This window comes from Hyaena hyaena, unplaced genomic scaffold, assembly GCF_003009895.1.
Source record: "Hyaena hyaena isolate Hyena2069 unplaced genomic scaffold, ASM300989v1 scaffold_8, whole genome shotgun sequence".
Classification (NCBI taxonomy): domain Eukaryota; kingdom Metazoa; phylum Chordata; class Mammalia; order Carnivora; family Hyaenidae; genus Hyaena; species Hyaena hyaena.
The window spans coordinates 6,753,336-6,773,611 of record NW_024080640.1 but is presented as its reverse complement, the minus strand read 5'-3'; the positions used below and the strand labels follow the sequence as shown (position 1 = coordinate 6,773,611).

Below are 20,276 nucleotides of genomic sequence, written 5' to 3'. Positions count from 1 at the left end.
CTATACATTATTAATACGCTGGTGGCACAGGCCTGGGTATTAATAGCACAAGGTAGATGGTGTGATAAGGATACAAAGCTCGGTACCCTTGGAGGGGGCGCCAGGTTGCAGCAGCTGCAAGGATTAGGTTTGGGGGTTCGGTGTACCAGTTCATGGGGTCTCTGGACCAGGCTTTGTGATTGTGGGTGAGTGGGGTGGAGTGCTCAGTGGGTCAGAGAAGCGCCACATGACGGGGGCAGAGCCTGGCTGGTGTGTGTGTGTGTGTGACCTAGTCAGCGTCCCTGTGCTCTGAGGCAGGCTGGGACTAGACCTTGGGGCCTGCCTTACAAATTTAAGTTGTATGGGGTGCTTGAGTGGCTCAGTCGGTTGAGTGTCTGACTTCAGCTCAGGTCATGATTTCCTGGTTCGTGAGTTCAAGCCCCAAGTCAGGCTCTGTGCTGACAGCTCAGAGCCTGGAGCCCCCTTCAGATTCTGTGTCTCCCTCTCTCTCTTCCCCTCCCCCACTCACACTCTCCCTCCCTCCGTCTCTCAACAATAAATAAACATTAAAGAAAAGAAAACCAAATTCAAGTTGTATGTCCCATGGTCACGTGGACCACTTAGTGCAAAGCCATGTCCACAACCAGGAAGAAGACAATTACATGCCCTAATGTGTGGCACTGGAGGGTGGGATATTAATGAGGGACAGGATAGCCCAAGCATGAGAGGGGTTAGAAGTGGGTGGTGAAATGTGTTCAAAATATGTGCTTGGCTGGTAAGACTTTATAGGCTTGACCACCTTTTCATGAATGAGTTCAAAAATAAGTAAGCCCAGGACACGCAGCTATGGAACTGGACTCCAGGACCTGGGTCCCCTATAACTAACAGAGAACTCTGTTTCCAGATCTCACTAGAAGGTGAGTCCGAGGCTGCTGACAAAACATTGTTGTGTTGGCCTTGGAGTGAGTGTTTTAGTAACAGTGGTGGTTGAAGAGTATGGACAGAGAGTGGGGAATTCGCTGAATTTACAGAGCATGTTGACGGTTTTTATTCTTGTCGATGAGGTTGCTAATGAATGTCGTCTGTGGCCTCCTTACTTTGTCACATACTACCTGCCAGCAAAGTTGTGGGGGTGTACGGTTTTTCCTTACTTCCTATGGTTGAAGGCTCTACTGATGTTTACCAAAGGAACCTGAGAAATAGGAATGTCAAATTGACTTAGATACATGGCTATGGCCTTAATGTTTGTGTTCTAAAATTTAGATGTTAACATCCTAATCCCCAGTGTGATGGTGTTAGGAGGTGGGGCCTTTGGGATGAGCTTGGGTCGTGAGGGTGGGGCTCTCAGGGATTGGATTGCCCTTAAAAAAGAGACCCTAGAGAGCTTCCTGACATCTTCCACCATGTGAGGACAAGTGGGAAGGTCCTCTAGGAAGGGTAAGCGGGCTCTCTCACTAGACACCAAATCTACCAGTGCGTTGATCTTAGACTTCCCAGAATTGTGGGAAATGAATTTCTGTTGCTTACAATCTACCTAGTTTCTGGTACTTTATTATTATTATTTTTTAAATGTTTTATTTATTTCTAGGAGAGAGAGAGAGAGAGACAGTGTGAGCAGGGGAGAGTCAGAGAGAGAGAGAGGGAGTCACAGACTGAAACAGGCTCCAGGCTCTGAGCTGGCAGTCAGCACAGAGCCCGACGCGGGGCTCGAACCCATGAACCTCGAGATCATGACCTGAGCGAAAGTCGGACGCTTAACCGACTAAGCCACCCAGGCGCCCCTCTGGTACTTTATTATAGCAGCCAGAATGGACTAAGACAATGAGTCCTCAGTGGGAGTGGGAGTGGTGGGGTAGGGGTGGGGATCCAGGGCAAATTACATAGATATCCTTACTTCTGAACTCTGAGTCGGGTCTGGGGCAGTGCGCAACCATCTCTGGGGGCTGTTGGGGCAGGACCTCTTTCGTGACTCTCTGTATCTAGGAAACGTGGAAATAAAAATTCAAGCAAATGATAAGAGTTCATAAACCTGCAATACTTAAGAATTTCTATAACCCCTGTGAAAACAGTTTAATGCTTGCTATCTTGCAGATGAGTGAATTGTAACTCTGTAAGTACCAAAAGGCCTAGTACCTTGTGCTTTATTAGGCCTTAAAATTGGCTGAGTTGACAGCCTTTCAGTGTTACGTTTCTTCATTTTAAAATTGCAGCTTCAGATCTCCTTCAAGACCATTAACATTTACTTCCACGGGGACACCAGAGAAATACAAGGAACTGTGAGCTGTTGAAGAAGAGGGTAGAAAAACAGGAAAAAATAGATTTTTCTGTCATTCTTCTTCGTGTTTTTTTGTGAGTGGACTTGGGTTATCAGAGGATAAAAACTCAATTCTAGGGACTGGTATTGAATGGCACTCTGATAGAAAGCTTCCAAAGTAAAATGCGCTGGTCTGATAAGATGATTAGACCTCAGAGAAAATGTAGGAGCAGAGGTATGTGGCCTTTTGGGTTGGGTATTTTCAACCTTTAAAACAGTTAATTGTAATACTCTGCTTCTCCGTATGTATTGGAGGTATACAGAAGCTGTCCTATCAATAGTCAGAAGTACTGAACGAAGGCCTGTGTATATGACCCACTGATACTAGGAGTATCAGGAGTTGAAGAAAGGGGCAGAAAAAGGAAAAGACATTAAATACAGTGGGTGGCTCCAGGCTCTTTCCTTGACTGAATACCACACCTCTGTTGCTTCTATCTCTAGCACACACGTGCTGACGGAGGACTTGATGTTGGCAAAGCCATCTCTTCTCCCTCGAGCCTCTAAATTTGGCTTCTGGTCCCATCACTCCACTCAAATGGTTCTCTTTGATGCTAACAATTTCACCCTTGTTTAAGAGTCCCTTGTTCCTTCTGCTCTCATCATGGTCAGCCTCTATGCTGGGCATCCTAGTCAGGAGAGGCAAGGTTATGCTGCAGGGACAAACAGCCCCTGGATTTCAACAGCTTACAACAAGGATTCATTCCATGCTTACACCGCATAGCCACTGCGGGTCAGCTGGGACTCTGCTCTGCATTGGTCTCCTGGGACCCAAGCACGCTGAATGGCTGCCGTCTGGAACGTTCCTGGACGTTGTGGCAGTGGGGGCGGTGAGCTCTGGAGGGTTGCACACAGCTAAGTAAATGCTTTGGAAAATGACACACTTCTACTCACAACTCATTATGCCACATAATCATATCATCCCACCCAAACCCAAAGGGGCCAGGAAATGCAATCCTATTTTATTTCTGGAAGGTGGAGAGCTGGAAATCAGGTAAACCACCCTGTTCTCTCCACGTGAACATGTCACATCTCTGAAGATGGGGCCTTGCCTTCTACCGCTCTACTTGGTAGCCTAACAGCGTGGGGCATATTTGGGTTCCCTGGAAGTCACTAAGTATCCCTACTTTCTTCTCTTGGAGCTTCTTACTTGGCCACTCAGAAAAGCGAAATGCTGGGGACAAACACTCTCTCAAGTTTGTTCCAGCTCTTATGAATCCACAACAGGCACATTACTGAGAAACTGAGGTCATCGCTCCACCCCAAATGAAAATAAATGGAACATGCCCTTCCTCTGCCACCTTATAGGAAGATTATCTGAGGAATCCTCCTGAAGCCCAAGCTCTCTGTACCCTTCAGGTGTCTGGTTAATAAACTTCCAGTTTCAGGGCAGAGAAAGAAGAGGGGGGGGTATGGGAGAGAGTCACTTGGGAAACTCTGTTAAGCAGGCTGCTATTTTGAAAGGTCCAGGACCTCTCAGTGGTGGAAAGGAAGACATACTTTGGCATCTGGGGCAAAGAGGGGAGAACTGTCCCACATGGGGCACTGGTCCCCAAAGCCGGGAAGAGATGGCGGCCATGGATTCGATGCGGCTCCCCCTGCGTCTGGCCCACCGTGCCTCCCAGCATGCAGGACCTTGCGCAGGGGCGACTGTGGGCCATGTGGAGGCTGGACACTGGCTTGGAGGCCTTCCCCCACCCCTGGATGAAGCCTGGGGACACCAGACAGGACTTCCAGACCTGGAGCAGCAGAGGGTGTCCAGGGCAGGGGTGAAGTGAGGACAGGACACACAGATGACGGCACTGTCTTTACCCTCATTTTTCCTGCCATGCTTTAGCAGTGCAAAGGAAGGGGGGGGGGGGCCTCTTCCCTACCTCCCCTGACCAGGAAACCACCAAAAATTACTGCAATTAAGGCTTGGGCTGAGAATAGAAAGTGGGAGCTCAGAGCCAGATTTGATTTTGAGAGAGATAAAAAAAAAAAAATATATATATATATATATATATTCTCACCTGAATTTCATAGATCAATTTATGATTTTATTTTAGGGATCCATGACCTGACACTGCTCAGCCCAGGCAGGCAGGGTAACCGCAAACTCAAATCCCAGGCAGAAGGCTGTTACGGACGTCCCTAAGGCCTGGTCCCTAAAGGGTGGTGAAACCTTGCAGTTTAATGAGATGCACATAAGACGTGAGCAGGCAATGAGAGGCAAAGTCACTAATTGCTAAAAGGGAAGCAGACAGGAGGGCGGTTGTCCTATGTTGGAAAGGTGGCTGCAATGGGAGAAACCAAGTCAGAACTGTGGCTGTGTGGGGGCCCCCAGCTTCCGACTACAACAAGCAGCATCCTCCCCCCGCCTCCCGCCCCCAAGCACACCCCAGGCCTTTCTGAGAAGCCCTGTCAAGGTGGCCACACCCCTACACCATATCCCCAGAGCAGGTCTTCTGATATTGGGCCAATAGCTCCTCAAAGAAACCGACAAAATAATATTTTTTTTTTTTTTGGCATTTCTTTTTTTTTTTTTTTTTAAATTATTTCCTACTTTATTATTATTATTTTTTTTTACAAATAGTTTATTGTCAAATTAGTTTCTACATAACACTCAGTGCTCATCCCCAAAGTGCCCTCCTTCATGCCCATCCCCCCCTCCCCCCCACATCCATCAGTCCTCAGTTTTTGTCAGCATTCAAGAGTCTCTCATGGTTTGCCTCTCTCCCTTTCCCCCACCATTTCCGCCCTTCTTCTCCCCCTTGTTCCTCCGTCAAGTTCCTCCTAATCCTCCTATACGTGCAAACATATGATATTTGTCCTTCTCTGCCTGACTTATTTCGCTCAGCATAACACCCTCAAGGTCCATCCATGTTGCTACACATGGCCAGATTTCATTGTTTCTCATTGCCATGTAGTATTCCATGGTATAGATAAACCACATCTTCTTGATCCATTCATCTGTTGATGGACACTTAGGCTCTTTCCATGTTTTAGCTATTGTGGAGAGTGCTGCTATGAACATTGGGGTACATGTGCTCCTATGCCTCAGCATTTCTGTATCCCTTGGGTAAATTCCTAGCAGTGCTATTGCTGGGTCATAAGGGAGTTCTATTGTTAGTTTCCTGAGGAACCTCCACACTGTTTTCCAGAGGGGCTGTACCAGTTTACATTCCCACCAACAGTGTAGGAGGGTGCCCGTTTCTCCACATCCTCGCCAGCATCTAGAGTTCTCTGATTTGCTCATTTTAGCCACTCTGACTGGCGTGAGGTGGTATCTCAGTGTGGTTTTGATTTGTATTTCCCTGATGAGGAGGGATGCTGAGCATCGTTTCATGTGTCTGTTGGCCATCTGGATGTCCTCTTTGGAGAAGTGTCTGTTCATGTCTTCTGCCCATTTCTTCACTGGGTTGTTTGTTTTTCGGGCGTGTAGTTTGGTGAGTTCCTTATAGATTCTGGATATTAACCCTTTATCTGATATGTCATTTGCAACTATCTTTTCCCATTCCGTTGGTTGCCTATTAATTTTCTGGGTTGTTTCCTTGGCTGTGCAGAAGCTTTTAATCTTGATGAGGTCCCAACAGTTTATTTTTGCTCTTGATTCCCTTGCTTTTGGGGATGTGTCAAGTAAGAAGTTGCTGCGGTGGAGGTCAAGGAGGTTGTTTCCTGCTTTCTCCTCTAGGGTGTTGATAGTTTCCTGTCTCACGTTCAGGTCCTTTATCCATTTTGAGTTGATTTTTGTGCATGGTGTGAGAAAATGATCTAGTTTCATTCTTCTGCATGTTGCTGTCCAGTTCTCCCAACACCATCTGTTAAAAAGGCTGTCTTTTTTCCATTGGATATTCTTTCCTGCTTTGTCAAAGATCAGTTGGCTGTATACTTTTGGGTCCACTTCTGAGTTCTCAATTCTGTTCCATTGGTCTATGTGTCTGTTTTTGTGCCAATACCATACTGTCTTGAGGATGACAGCTTTGTAGTAGAGGCTGAAGTCTGGGATGGTGATACCTCCCGTTTTGGTTTTATTTTTCAGTATTACTTTGGCTATTCGGGGTCTTTTGTGGTTCCATACAAATTTTTGGATAGTTTGTTCTAGTTTTGAGAAGTATGCTGGTGCAATTTTGATTGGAATTGCATTGAATGTGTAGAGTGCTTTAGGTAGTAATGACATCTTAACTATATTTATTCTTCCTATCCATGAGCATGGAATGTTTTTCCATTTCTTTGTGTCTTCTTCAATTTCCTTCATAAGTTTTCTATAGTTTTCATCATACAGATCTCTTGTATCCTTGGTTAGGTTTATTCCGAGGTATTTTATGGTTTTTTGTGCAATTGTGAAGGGGATCAGTTTCTTGATTTCTCTTTCTGTTGCTTCATTGTTGGTGTATAAAAATGCAACCGATTTCTGTACGTTGATTTTGTACCCTGCAACTTGGCTGAATTCTTGGATCAGTTCTAGTAGGCTTCTGGTGGAGTCTGTCGGGTTTTCGATGTAGAGTATCATGAAACCGACAAAATAATATTATCATTAGAATATTATTACTTATGACACATATATGATATTTATTATATGCCAGGCACGGCTTTTACTTTCTACAGCAACACTGTGGGATAGTTGTTATTATTAGTATGATCCCATTTCACAGATGAGGAAACTGACGCTTAGGGTGCTTAATAGCTCTTGCCACAGTAAACCACTTATATGAGGCTGAGGTGACAATCTGAGCCAAGGTACAGAGGATCCTAAAACCTGAGCATTTAGCCTCCACCCTGCTGGGGCTCCAGCCTTGATCTAGGTATGGGTCGTCAGGTCATCGTTGGCCTCCAGTGGGCGGGGCTCGGTCCCTGAGCCGAAGGTTCTTGTTTCCAAGAGTTTTGTAGACACAGTGGCCACAGCGAGCTAAGGAGAGGCAGAGGAGAGTGGGAAACGCAGTCCCAAATTCAGTCCTCTGGGAGCCACAGGAGAGGACACAGCCAACGAAGGTGTTCAACTACCAGAGAATATCACTTGGAGCTCAAACATAGCATGTGCGGGTCCCTCCTTTGCCCCAAGGGATGAGAAGAGAGGGGTTGCAAGCCTGAACTCTGGTGTCGGCATCTGTCTGGGCCACGTCTTAAACCAAGCCTTGGTTTCTTCTGCAAAGTAGGCATGAAAAGAGTGACAATCTCATAGGATTTTTGAGGATTAAGTGGAATAATGTGGTAAAGCATTTAGCACAGCATCTGACACATATTAAGCGCTCAGTAAGTGATATCCAAAATAACATAATAGCAATCGTAAGAGCGATACCAGGTGCTGTTTTCCTGGTCTTCGCTTGCAGTAAATAAACCCCAGTGGAAGAAAGCTCGGCGTGCTAGGTACATAAATTTGGGCTGAAGAGACTGCCAATTTCTCTCCTCCCCCAGTATGTATTGCAAAGTCAGCAGGAATTGGAGGCCACATTTCTAACAGAGATTGTATATAATGGGAGCTACACTCACCTAGCAGCTCCTAACATCATTTTCCCCCCAGTTGTATGTACACACACGGGTTGTATATACATTGAGAAAATACATGTGCAGCTTTTACAGGTCATTGCATTCCCAGGTCCCTAGGGGCTCTTGCTACAGGTGTGCGAATGTCCCGGCAACATTTTTAATTACAGACCCAAGTCCTTGGCAGGTACGTTAAAGCAAGTTCTTGCATGACGCACATTTCCTCCTACTCACGCCTAGCTCTGTTAGCAGATTCTTCTCTGCTGTTGGCATCTGAGTTCACTTTGGAGGAAATTTCCAGCTCCTTTCCACTGGCTTTTGCATCTTATTATGCCCGTGATGATTAGCTAGATCTCATTACCGCCCAGCCCCGTTGGACAAGGATTCATCGTTCTTCAGGTGTAAACCTGTGGTGTGCCTCTCGCTGCACCTCTTCAAAATTCCAGGCAGGCTGCCTGCCTCAGCCAAATTAGGACAACTTCTTCCAGCTGTGTTCACTTCAGGACAACTTCCGTTTCAGGAAGAGATTCTGCTGTATTTCACATCTGGTCATACACTTATTAATTAAGAACTTCGTATAACAACTATGCCTAATTAGGACAGAGCCGAGACCTTTGCTGAGCCAAGACTTTGTTTTCTTCTCCTTGGTACCTCATTACCCTCCCTCCAAATGATGCCCAATTTGTTTTACATCCCTGCCACATTAAGACAATTGCTCTCAGGGGTGTGTGTGTTTCCACGTGTGCACACACACACACTCTGCTCTTCAAGCATAATCTCGTGGATCAGGACACTCCTTGTTTTCATGTCACCTCTTGCTACAAGGACAGCCAGCCACTTGGCCAGACTTCTTGTCACATTTGCCTCCAGAGGAGTGGAGGTCAGCTACGGCTGGTGGAAACTGTATACACTCTGCTTTTTACCATGAAATGTGCGTGCCCTGGTGCTAGGGAGGCAGCCACAACTATGCTCCAGAGTGAGAGTCCAGAACACAATGGCCCAGTCCCTTCATGGAACCCATTTGTTTCATCAACCGACGGCTCTGGCTAGCCAGGGAGGGATGCTGTCCCTAGCTTCCAGAAGGGCAAGGCTCAGGAGAGAGCAATGCTCAGAAGAGAGCAACAGAGGGCCAGGCTGAAGATTTCAGTCCTCGGTTCTCTGAGACGCCTTCCTAAATGAAAGGATGGTCTTGGTGGATGGGGTGGCAAATACAAACTCTGGGTAGGGCAAGATCGAAGTGCAAGTTCCATGTCAAAAGGGACTGCCTCTCTTACGTGCCGCTATGTGTATCTCATCATCACCTGAGCTCTGACGGGCAATTACATCTTTCTGACGGAATCAATGTAGTACTGCTAGGACATTCACGGAGATGACTCGACAGGAAGATCATTGGGTTTGGTAGCCAATTCAGCTTGGCTGTAGTGGAGTTTTTCTCCCCAAGCCATTTGAAATATAAATTCCTGATGGTCAGACCGAGAAAAGGGGGGCTGGGGCTTCGGTGAATGAAGTCACTTCATCTGCATCCATTCGACCATCCACTGAATAGGTCATGGGTTGTCCTTGACCTGTTAAAAAGTGACTGACCCTACAAAGAAATCTGTGCCTTGACTGTCTTAGACAAAGAGACATAGATCATTTTTTTTCTGTGCTGAACCAACATTTTTCAATCTTATCATTATTGTAAGCAAAGCAGGGGTTCTCCTTTTTCCAAACGCTCCCTGTCCCCCGCAGCCCACTGGCCATCTTCCATGTTCTCGGCATCTCTGCTCCCTCCAAACCCATATCCCTTTCCACATTCACTAAAACCCTCCTAAGCACTCACCAACTGCACTGTTAGTTCCTCTGGCATCCTGGTAAGCACCCCAGGGATCTTCACCTAGAGCGGAAGGAAGGAGGAGAAGAGGTACAGAAGCCACACTGGGAAGCTGCGGCCACTAAGAGGAGGCCTCCAAACTAAGGAGGTTGACTCTGGGTTCCTTGGTCTCCCTTCTCCCACCCCCGCTTCTTGGATAGACTACTTTTCTACAATGTTGTTTAGAACTGGGATATTTTTCCTTGGTTGTCTCCTACATGGGTTCACCTTCTTTCCGACCAGGCCCCTGAAGCACACAGACTTACAGTATTCCTTCCAGAACTATCTGGAAGACCATCTTCTGGCCGCCTCCTGAATTCCCACCATCAGCCCTGATTTCTAACGCAGCCCTGAGTGCACATCCCGTCCGGGCCTTGGTTAGACTCCAGTACCTGTTAAAGGTAGACAACAAGATGTCCTCCCTCAATGTCTAGTATCTGCTGCTCTGCCTAGTAGCATCGGGCATATATTAGGCCCTGAGGGAACATTTGCTGAATAAAGAATACAAGAAAGACAACACACAACATTTCAGCTTCTCAAAACATTTTTTAATCTTCTGCTTTTCCTACCAAGACCAAAGCTGTAGAAACAGGTATACAATTCTGGACCATCCCAATGTGAGGCATGACCATGTATGGTCAAAGTCCTTCCTGCTCTCCACTCCACATGCTTCCAAGGTGTGTCCGGTTGGTTAGTGCACTGCTTTCTCTTGTGACATGTCAACAATGGGTATCAGGAGTGCTTGGAGACATGGGGGTGGTGGTGGGGTCCAGCGTGCCAGGAGTGGTGAGTGCCCATACACCCTGGGAGCACTTTAGAAAGGGACTCAGCTGTGGGTGCACAGAAGACAAAGGTCATGCTGTCTCATCTTCTGTGCACTCGGCTGAGTGGACCAGAGTTCCTTCTTATGGAGAGAAAGACTTGGGGCTCATATTGAGAGCAAGTAAAGCATCTAAGAATCACTCACATCTGAACAATGTTTAACTGAGAATAAAAGTTCTCCACCCATTATTTTCTCTTCGAAAGCAGAGGGGAAGAAATCAAGAAGAGGGTTGGATTGCCTTTCAGCCTTTCATTTTTGTCATTAATTTGACAGCTCTTGGTTTTGACACAGCAGAAATAAAAATGAAAAGGCAATACACTGACTAGGACCTGTGTACAGCTGCTACACAGGAAGCTATCTCGGGGACTGAGATAAAAGGACTTTTCCCCCTGGCCCTGAAGAGGTCTTGTTTTGGTTAGGACAACTGGTTGAAAACTACAGCCAGCTTCGAGAAGCCACTGACTTAATCTTGGCAAGAGAGACAGAAAGCAATGCACATACACTTATTCTGCTGCATTGTAAACCGACAAGGTCAGGAGAGTAAAGATCTACTGAAAGAAGCAAGGATGACTGAGTAAACAAAAATGACCATCCCTCCCCACCCCTCCATCCACCCCTCCCCCAGGAGTGCACCCAATTAAACCGTAGTTATTTTCTTATCCTTGGTGGCTTGCTTGATGGCAGCCTGCTCGCAAATGATCTCCTTGAGCCGCTGCAGCCTCATGTTCTGGGTGGTCTGGTCTCCCACGCCAGTCTGACTGCGGTGCAGCAAGGTCAGGGCATGGATGTACTCCAGCTCCGTGTACTTCACGCCCTGGTCCACCACCAGGTTCAGGAGCTCATCGGCCGTGTTGTATAACATCTCGTAATACTGCCTGAGAAAACAAGATGGAACACTGCTCACCATCTCCATTGTCAACCACTTATGTGGTTTCAGTGGTACTAAATATGCTGCTTGTAAATTACTTATTCAATAAACATTTACTGATCACTGGACACTGTTGTTCTAGGCCCTGTGAATATAATGGGAAACCAGACAAAACACGTCTCGGTCCTCTTGGACCTCACTGGAGCTTTCTTCAAGAGACTATGTCCAAATGAAGGCTCGGGGAGACCTCACATCTTTCAGGGTCTCAGTTCATTCGAGATTTCCCCTAATGTTACATTTACCTATGAAGAAACAAAGAAAAAGAAGTAGAGGTGGAACCAAGAGAAAGAGAAATCATCTGGCAGGCATTGCAAAAACCATTTTTGTCTCATTCAGTTCCTCATCCATTCACTTACTCACTGGAGGTTCTGTGCACTCTATGCTTCTCTCCTCCATAGGGTGAGATACTAATACGTTTTAGAGTTATTGGAAGAATGAATTGATCATATAATGCACTTGACTTGGAATGGTGTCCAACAGACATCCACACTCCACAAATATTAGAAGAATAATAATGATATATTAATAAAGTTACAATAGTAATGGAAGGATATAATGATGAGCAAGACGTGGACTCTTTCCTCCAATAGCTCAGAGATGAGCTGGAAAGATAATGAGAAGTAGAGAGACAATGATTGCCTTTCTGTAGGCAAAGTGAATCGCCATGTACTGTGTCATTTATCCTTCAATACACGTAGGGGGGAGATTCCTCCCTCTTTTCCAAAAAGGAAACTGAAACATGGCAAAGTTACAGGACGTGTCTAATGTCACAGAGAAGTGAGCCGCCGTGGCAGGATATGTACCTGTTTCTGACTCTCAGTCCAACGTTCCTTGTTACAGAAAAAGACAAGAACAATGTTCCAATTGACACGAGGGAAGGATAAATGTTATGAATTTATAGTGGAGGAAGGAGAAATCCACCATGCTGAGGGGAAGGGGAAGGATCAAGGAAGACTTCACAGGGGGTAGAATATTGTCAGGCATGACTTCCAGGAAGGAGATTTCTAGATTAAGGGAAAAGAGAAGAGCAGAAGCAAAGGCTTCTCCTGGGAAGAGGACTCTGGGTAGCCTGGGGATGGCCGCTAAAAAGCAGAGTTTCGGGAAAAGGCATTTGAAGCCAGAAGGCAGGCTGTTTGATGATCAGGCTAGTGAAGTTAATAAAGAACCTTAGACCTAGTCAGGTCAATAAAGGACCTCCCTCCCACAGCTCTCAAGGTTCTGTTGGGAGAAGCACCATCCAAGTTGTGCTTCTGGAAGATAAATGTGACAGCAGTACACAGAATGGTCTGGGAAGGGACTGGCTCTAATTCTAGCAGCAAGCTGGGGACTTGAGATCCATTTGGCTGCAAGGCCATTGGCCTGGGTGGAGGAGAGAAGAGCTGTGCCTGTTAGAGAAACATGCATCACAGTGAGTCTCCAGTAAGGCAGAGGAAGGATGGAGGAGGTGGGAGTCAGGAAAGGGGAACACAGCCATTTGCTCTTCTGAATACCAATATTATGCCACCACTGTTTCTCACCGAGTCTACACTGAGACTTGGACTTGCACGGTTACTACCAACTACCCAGGAGGTAAAGCCGAGCGCAGGCTCTGGGCCAAGCAATGCTATCACAGCTGGTTAGGCAAATGACAGAGGAGCCAGGTACAGTTTACTTCCTTCTTTTGGACAGGAAAGGCAGCATTGCCTCAATGGAGGGGCAGACCAAGGTAGAAGGCCCAAGGCAATTCCAGAGACAAAGGGATCTTAGAGATCTACGAGGATCGTTGGATTTAAGCCGTGAATTGGTTTCTTGTTCACCAAGAACATCTTGATAAAAAGAACATCCTCTGGGAGAAGTAAGCCATCCTTATAGTGAGGAATACATTCTGGGAGCTCATAATTGCAAGATTATTTTATACATTTTTGCTACAATGGAATGTGGTCAGTAAGGGTGTCTTTTCACATGGCTAGTCCTTTTCTTGCTCTGCTAAACCTTCTTTTCTATTTAAAATACTCTTAAAAAAAGAATACCCTTTGGGAATATTTCCTAAATAGTGGCAGGAATGGTAAGTGCCCATCTTATATTGGTACGTTTATGAGTGATGCCAGGCAGCAAATGGTTCAACATCCTTGTGTAGAGGCTAATGTTCTGTAGATGGTTGTTCACTTTAACCTTCTGGAACCATATATTTGGAAATCACTGGTCAAAGGTAACCTTGAATGTAGAGAGGTGCTTCTAATAGGAGAGGCAAATTAACTCTAACCTGCAGACTTCTGGGAGCCCAATATCAGATACAGTTAGGAACTTTTCAGAAACTTCATGTTTGGCATAAAACCCGTGTGAACCACCCCTACTCCACAACACATCTGTTATAACTTAAAAATGCTATTTTTAAGGAAAACTTGAGGCTGTAGGAAGACACATCATATTTTTCCTATGGCTCCCCATGTCCCTTGGCACACCATGGCTTCCTCCCTGACACCAGACCCTGTTGTGACAAATGAAGCCCTCTATCACCTAATTCAGGTTCCCTTAGATGCACAGGTGAGGAAGCGAGCTGTCTATTTAGGGAGTTACCTGAGAACACATTTTAAAACTTGCTCAAGAAGAATCCATGTTTGAATCTGGGACTTACCAAACAGAATGAGAGAGCATTTAGGGCTCATGATTCTTTCAAAGCTAGCAGAGACTTGGTGGCTGCAGTTCTTAACTGGTGGTTCTCCAACTGGAAAGTTCTTGGGATCTTATAAAAAGTGCAGAATCTTCAGGACCCACCCCAGCTCTTGTGATTCCCAAAGGTTCTGAACCAGCCAGGACTCTGAGCCAAGTCTCTCTGATGTGCGCATAGTTACAGATCTATTCCCATCCCTCACCTTGAGCCAAGGACCTAAAAACATTAGGGATGGTGATGCTTTTCGCTGAGATTAAACCAAAGGAACTGGGTTTCTCTGTATTACGATGTTGATATTTTCATCGTTTATCTTAAGAAGTCACATTGAACCCATCTACCCAGATGAAATTGGATTTCTTTTGAAAAATATGATGAATTGTTTCCAGGGATACTGGCTGGTTTTCTACAGAGACCACTGTTCCATGCTTGGAACAAATAACCAAACAAAGATGCCTGGATGCCTAGTCCTGGATCCTTCAGTGTGATAAGTGATAAAAGGGTGTGCCACTTAAGTCCTCAATGTTTCAATACCCTCTGTGCAATGAAGACCTTTATAAATCCCAGAATGATGTTCTGAAGTGGACTCAGAGACTAAAAGAGCCCTCAAGAGCCTCTGATGCACAGTGCCCCGGAATTGCAAAGCTGAGTTATTAAATAAATCGACAGGTAACTGATGGTGTTTTTTTTCTGTAGTTAGGGGAAAAAAATTACCCACAACCATGATGATGTATTAGATCATAAAGACACATAAATATTTAAAGATGGAATGAAATTCATTCATCTTGCAGAGCAGCACCCAACAGCAAAGGCTACACCAAACCAGCACAGCAACAGTTGTAATTGGAGGTAGAGAAAGGGCATTATGAGGTGCCCCGAGGAGAAAATAGGAAAATGCCCCAAACTTTACAATTAGAATGGGCTTCCATGATAAACACCGGCACACTGAAATGAAATCATGTAACCCAATGGAGATAAATAATTCACCAGCACTTTCTGAGGCCCCGGGAAAATGAAAGTTTGATCTTTATCATCAAGCATTACAATAACAGCCATGGCCTCCGGACATCACATTTGTATTAGATATGCACTTAGCGGCAGGGATGGGATCAGTGAACACACATTTGATTTAGGCCTTTTCTGGCTCATGACTTGTACGGCAAGTCTCTTCATAGCCCATAACATTCAGGGGCCAAATGCTAGATGATGCCCAAATATCCTATTCTGGAGACCAGAGTTCTATGTCACCCTGATGGATGGAACATTCTATGAGGAGATGGCTTCCTCCCGTGGTTGGTTTCTCTCTCTCTTTGCTGTGAACCTTTGGGCAGCATTTGCCAAAGTGGCCTGGGTGGAAAGGGATGCAGGTGGAGTGACTAGAAAGCAGGGGGGTGAAGTCGCATAGGCTGGGCTCCTGGACCCAGTCCAGAATATGACGTCATTCATACTTCGTTCAGGTGCAGACAGATTATTTTCTCCTATCTTCTTCATGTTGCCTTTTTCAATGAGTTGCGTTTGTGATTTTTCCTTCTTATTTTAATGGTGTTGAACTGCAACCCTTTCTCCCCATTGATTCGCGTACAAATATTTATACAAGTAAGGATACGAAGGGCATGTTAGTAAGTTAGGCAGAACTTCTTCTTAAAGTTTTAAGATGAAGTTTATTTTATTTTTCTCTAATTGGAAAATTAACATACATGTCTTATAGATAATATAGACTAAACACAAAGATTAAGTGATTAAAAGAGTATGTCCATAATTCTATTATAAAGACACACTACATTTTCACATTTCCTTCACATTTTGTTTCCCATATGTAAGTAATGCCCCACCAATTTCTCTATTACAGTTGAAATATTTGGGTTGACAGACGATTGGACACTTTGTTTCTCATTTTAAAAACTTTCTTTCCTAAGGCGCCTGGGTGGCTCAGTCAGGCTCAGTCAGTTAAGTGTCCACCTTCCATTCAGGTCATGATCTCAGGGTTTGTGGGCTCAAGCCCCTCACCAGGCTCTGTGCTGACAGTTCAGTGGAGGGGGGGAGTCCTATCTCCCACTTTGCCATACTCATCAGAAGTTATCACTGCCTCTCTGAAAGCTCTTGCAAAACAGTCTCAGCTCTCTTCTATGTAAATTGAGGAAAGAAAGCCCCAATAAAACCAGTCATTCTCACACAACCATCATTCCCATAACCACAGGAGGTCTGCAAAGCCTGGGGGGTGGGGGGTGGAAAGAAGGTGCTGCTGGGGCCGTCACAGTTCCTGGGGAGAGTGTGCTGCCATCTGCCTCCCTTTACGGGGTGAGGTTCAGAATCCTAAATCCCTGAACGAAAACTGTGTTTGTCACAGATACATAGCTATGTCTCATGCCGGGTGTTAGAATCTGTCTTGACTGATGTAATGTTAATATAACGTCTAGCTCTTAGGTGCACTGGTATAGTCAACCCTTTGCAGTAGGTAGTACATCATCCACATCGCACAGGTGGGCACACTGAGCTATAGTGAGTAGGACTGATTTGTTGACGGCCTCAAAGTCAAGGACTTTGAACCCTGTACTCACTGCAGTGCCACCAGAATATGGAAATACTGGAAACTGTAAAAAGCAAAAGTGCTAACTGTAAAGAATCCCTGTACAGCGAATTTTAGTCATGATTTAAGTTATATGTAACTAAATGAAATTCATATACTAACTCAACTCTTCTGTCTTCCATGATAATGGAACAAGCCAGTACTGCAACAATTCAAAATTCAATTACAAACCTTGTTGTTATATTTGTTTTAAGTTTATTTGTTTTGAGGGAGGGAAGGAGGAAGGGAGAAGGGGGGGGAGAGAGAGAGAGAGAGAGAGAGAGAGAGAGAGAGAAAGCATGAGCGGGGGAGGGGCAGAGAGAGAAGAAAGAGAGAATCCCAAGCAGGCTCTGTGCTGTCAGTGTGGTGCTGGACGTGGGGTTCGATCTCACGCTTCATGAGATCATAACCTGAGCCAATGATCAAGAGTTGGTTACTTAACTGACTGGGCCACCCAGACGTCCCTGTAGATATATTTGAATATCAGTAGATTTGATCAGGGAATTCAGCACTCTAAAGCAAATAATGAAGTCATGTTGTCAGGTCAGCATCGAATTTGGGCTTTTTCATGTTGTCACCTCTATCTCTTGCTTTTTGCCCCTCCAAGCAGGAAATGGACAAGGTGACCTTTCTTTCCAAAAGTTGGCTGCCCTTCTGATTTATTACTTCCTGGAGAAAGGGGTAATTAAGTAATTTCATTGTTTGTTTGTTTGTTTTACGTTTTTAATGTTTTATTTACTTCAGAGAGAGAGAGAGAGAGAGAGAGACAGTGACAGCATGAGCAGGGGAGGGTCAGAGAGAGAGGGAGACACAGAATCCGAAAAAGGCTCCAGACTCTGAGCTAGCTGTTAGCATAGAGCCCAACGTGGAGCTCGAACCCACGAACCGTGAGATCATGACCTGAGCCAAAGTCGGACCCTTAACCGACTGAGCCACCCAGGCGCCCCTTAAGTAATTTCATTGTGAAGACTTTCTCCTCTAGTCCTTACAGAGGTAATGATAGTGTTGATATCACCAAGAGAATTAGGCTCTGAAGCTGACTGTTAAATATAAGGTTTCAAGGAGGAAAATTTTACCTGAATAGAACTTAGTATCAACAGTAACCTCCCCCAATTCTTTATAGCCAACAGATGCAGCATTTTGAGAACTTAAAAAAAAAAAAAAAAACAACAACAACCACCCCAGGAGTAGATGGGTCACTAAACTGTCAGGTAAAACATTCAACTCCCGTTTTCTCTGTTCACTCAATGGCATACATGGTAATAGGCAGGGAAATGGAAAAAGAAAAAGGAAAGGAACTGAATAATCCATAAACTGGATAATCATCCCATAAATAATTAAGAGGTAGTTACAGCAGAAAGACTTAGAGAAGTAAATACTCAAGAGATCAACTAAGCTCAGATTCTGGTTAAGTCTTTCACTCCCCTCTAACTAGCTGTGTGACCTGGGGGATATGCTGTGGACTCTCTGGACCTCAGCTTCCCATATGAAAAACAAAGAAGTTACAGCAGATGCTATTTAAGCAGTTTTGGATTTAAAACCTTTACAGCGTCCTCTGCTCGGTCCTTTAAAATCACGGCCTTCCAGAGGTGCCTGGTGGCTCAGTTGGTTAAGCATCTGACTTCAGCTTATGATCTCATTGTTCGTGGGTTCGAGCCCCACGTCGGGCTCTGTGCTGACAGCTAGCTCAGAGCCTAGAGCCTGCTTCGGATTCTGTGTCTCCCTCTTTCTCTGACCCTCCCCTGCTCATGCTGTCTCTCTCTCAGAAATAAATAAAACGTTAAAAAAATTTTTAAGAAAATCCTGGCTTCCATCAGAATTAGCTGATGCTGATTCTCCTTGAGCCACGGTAGGCAAGACGCAGCACTGACTGATTTGGAAACATTCTGAGCAAGTGTAAACTTAGCTCTGATGTGTACTTTCCAGACCAATACGAAAATGGATGGTAATCCTGTGTGTCAGAAGAATAAATTAGTTTATTCAAAAATATAATATAATTGCTCTCATTTGTCTTCCCCTTCAAAGGAGCTTAGAGTTTATTACAGACATGATTGAAAATGCTAATTTGAAATAGGTGAAGGAATTTCCATCTCAGGAATGAGAAAACTCAGGTAGAGAAGAGCTGAATAATTTTTGGAGTTAGTGGTAGAATTAGATTTACGTTCTATAGGGATAGTTTTGTTTTGTTTTTTTTTTTTTTAACTAACAACGGATTGTGTGCAGGGTTTTGTTCTGATCAGGGCATCCCAGGAGAAGTATGGTCTTTAGAAAAGACAGTGTAGAGATTCCTTCAGCTGGTGGCAGTAGAAAATCATTCAGGAGGCAGTGAAGGCTTGCACCGGGATCGGTCATCTATGTACATTTTCCTTATATAAAGCGGCACACACATCACTGACTTCATCAACAGCACTACGCGTAAACGGCAATTACTTATTGGTCTCGTTCTGATAACCACCAGGCTTCAGTGGCACTGAGGGGTGTCCCTCCAGAGGACTGTTAAAAGCTAAAGTTGGCTGTGTTCCTTCTTTCCAGGAACATATCCTGATATTCTTGATAGCAGCCATGGGAGCTGTGCCTTATTTCGCTTCAGAAACTACAACCATTCAAAACAAAGGAATTCCTCTGAGATCCATCACTTTTGAGACGATGACTCTCTCCCAAGCTCAGTCAGAGCCGCTGAGATGGGAAGAAAATTCCTTCTTGTTCCCTCTGCTAGAAATTTTGCTCCCCGCCTTTGAACACCTTCTGAATTTATAATATCTCTCGCTGAAATTTCCTCCTCTACAACTTAAGATTCATATGTCACTCTTTGCTCCATCAGATAATTTTTTAAATTAAGTTTTCTACAGCAGGGCTGGAGGAAGATCAGCATTTTAAATTTGGTACAATTAAAACTGTGTCTCTTTGGTCTGGCACTGCCTTCGGTCAAAACCCATCTGTATGAATAATTATTCAGTCCATTAAGAAGTCTGCTCAACTCCTTCTCCCATTTTAAAGGTTTTAATAAATATTGATCAGGCACATTTCTGTTTGCACTTGCCAAAGCAATTCTGATGGATTCATCTTCTGATGTTATCAAATAATGAAATATGAAAGAGTGAATAGAATTACCCTCTTGTTCTGTGATTTTTTATTTAGGTCCTTCATTTTACTTTCATAATTGTGTTTGTGTCAGGCTCCTGTAAACGCTCTTTTGATTATCAAAAGGTGAATCCAGGTTAAGGAGAGTTATGCTGTGCCGAATATCACTTTAGAGAGTTTTTTCAATTTGAAAAAGTAATTTATCGAATATCAGAGGTTGATAAAAGAAGATAACATTCTCTGCTTTGGTGGCCTCAAAGCTACATATTGTTTACCAATTAGCACAAGGCCCTTATACTGTATACTATTTATACTTCCCAGATCAGCAATCTGAGAAAGAGCTGCTGACATATGCAGAATGAAAATAATTCGGAGGCCCTCTGGCTTTTTCAGTTTTAAGCAATTATCAACTTTTCAATAAATAATGCAAAGGATTTCTTCAAAGGAAAATCTGGTATTATCATCACTAATACTTAGGAAATTCTCTTAACATCTTAAAAGTTAATACAGTCACGCCCCCTTATCCACGGCTTCGCTTTTTGCCATTGCAGTTATCTGCGGTCAACCACAGTCCGGAAGCAGATGACTCTCTTCCTGATTGTAACCTAATGCTAGGTCTCAATGCC

The 20,276-nt window shown here is 44.6% G+C and overlaps 1 protein-coding gene across 1 annotated transcript in view; it reads right to left on the bottom strand.

Moving 5' to 3' along the window:
* Positions 1–10,131: 10,131 nt before the first annotated feature.
* Positions 10,132–20,276, bottom strand: part of EXOC4 (exocyst complex component 4) — a 752,259-nt gene continuing 742,114 nt past the window's right edge. Inside the window, exon 18 of the mRNA XM_039243428.1 lies at positions 10,132–11,303. Within this exon, the coding sequence (XP_039099359.1) occupies positions 11,066–11,303 (238 nt within the window). The 3' untranslated portion in view covers positions 10,132–11,065. The remainder of the gene's footprint in view (positions 11,304–20,276) is intronic.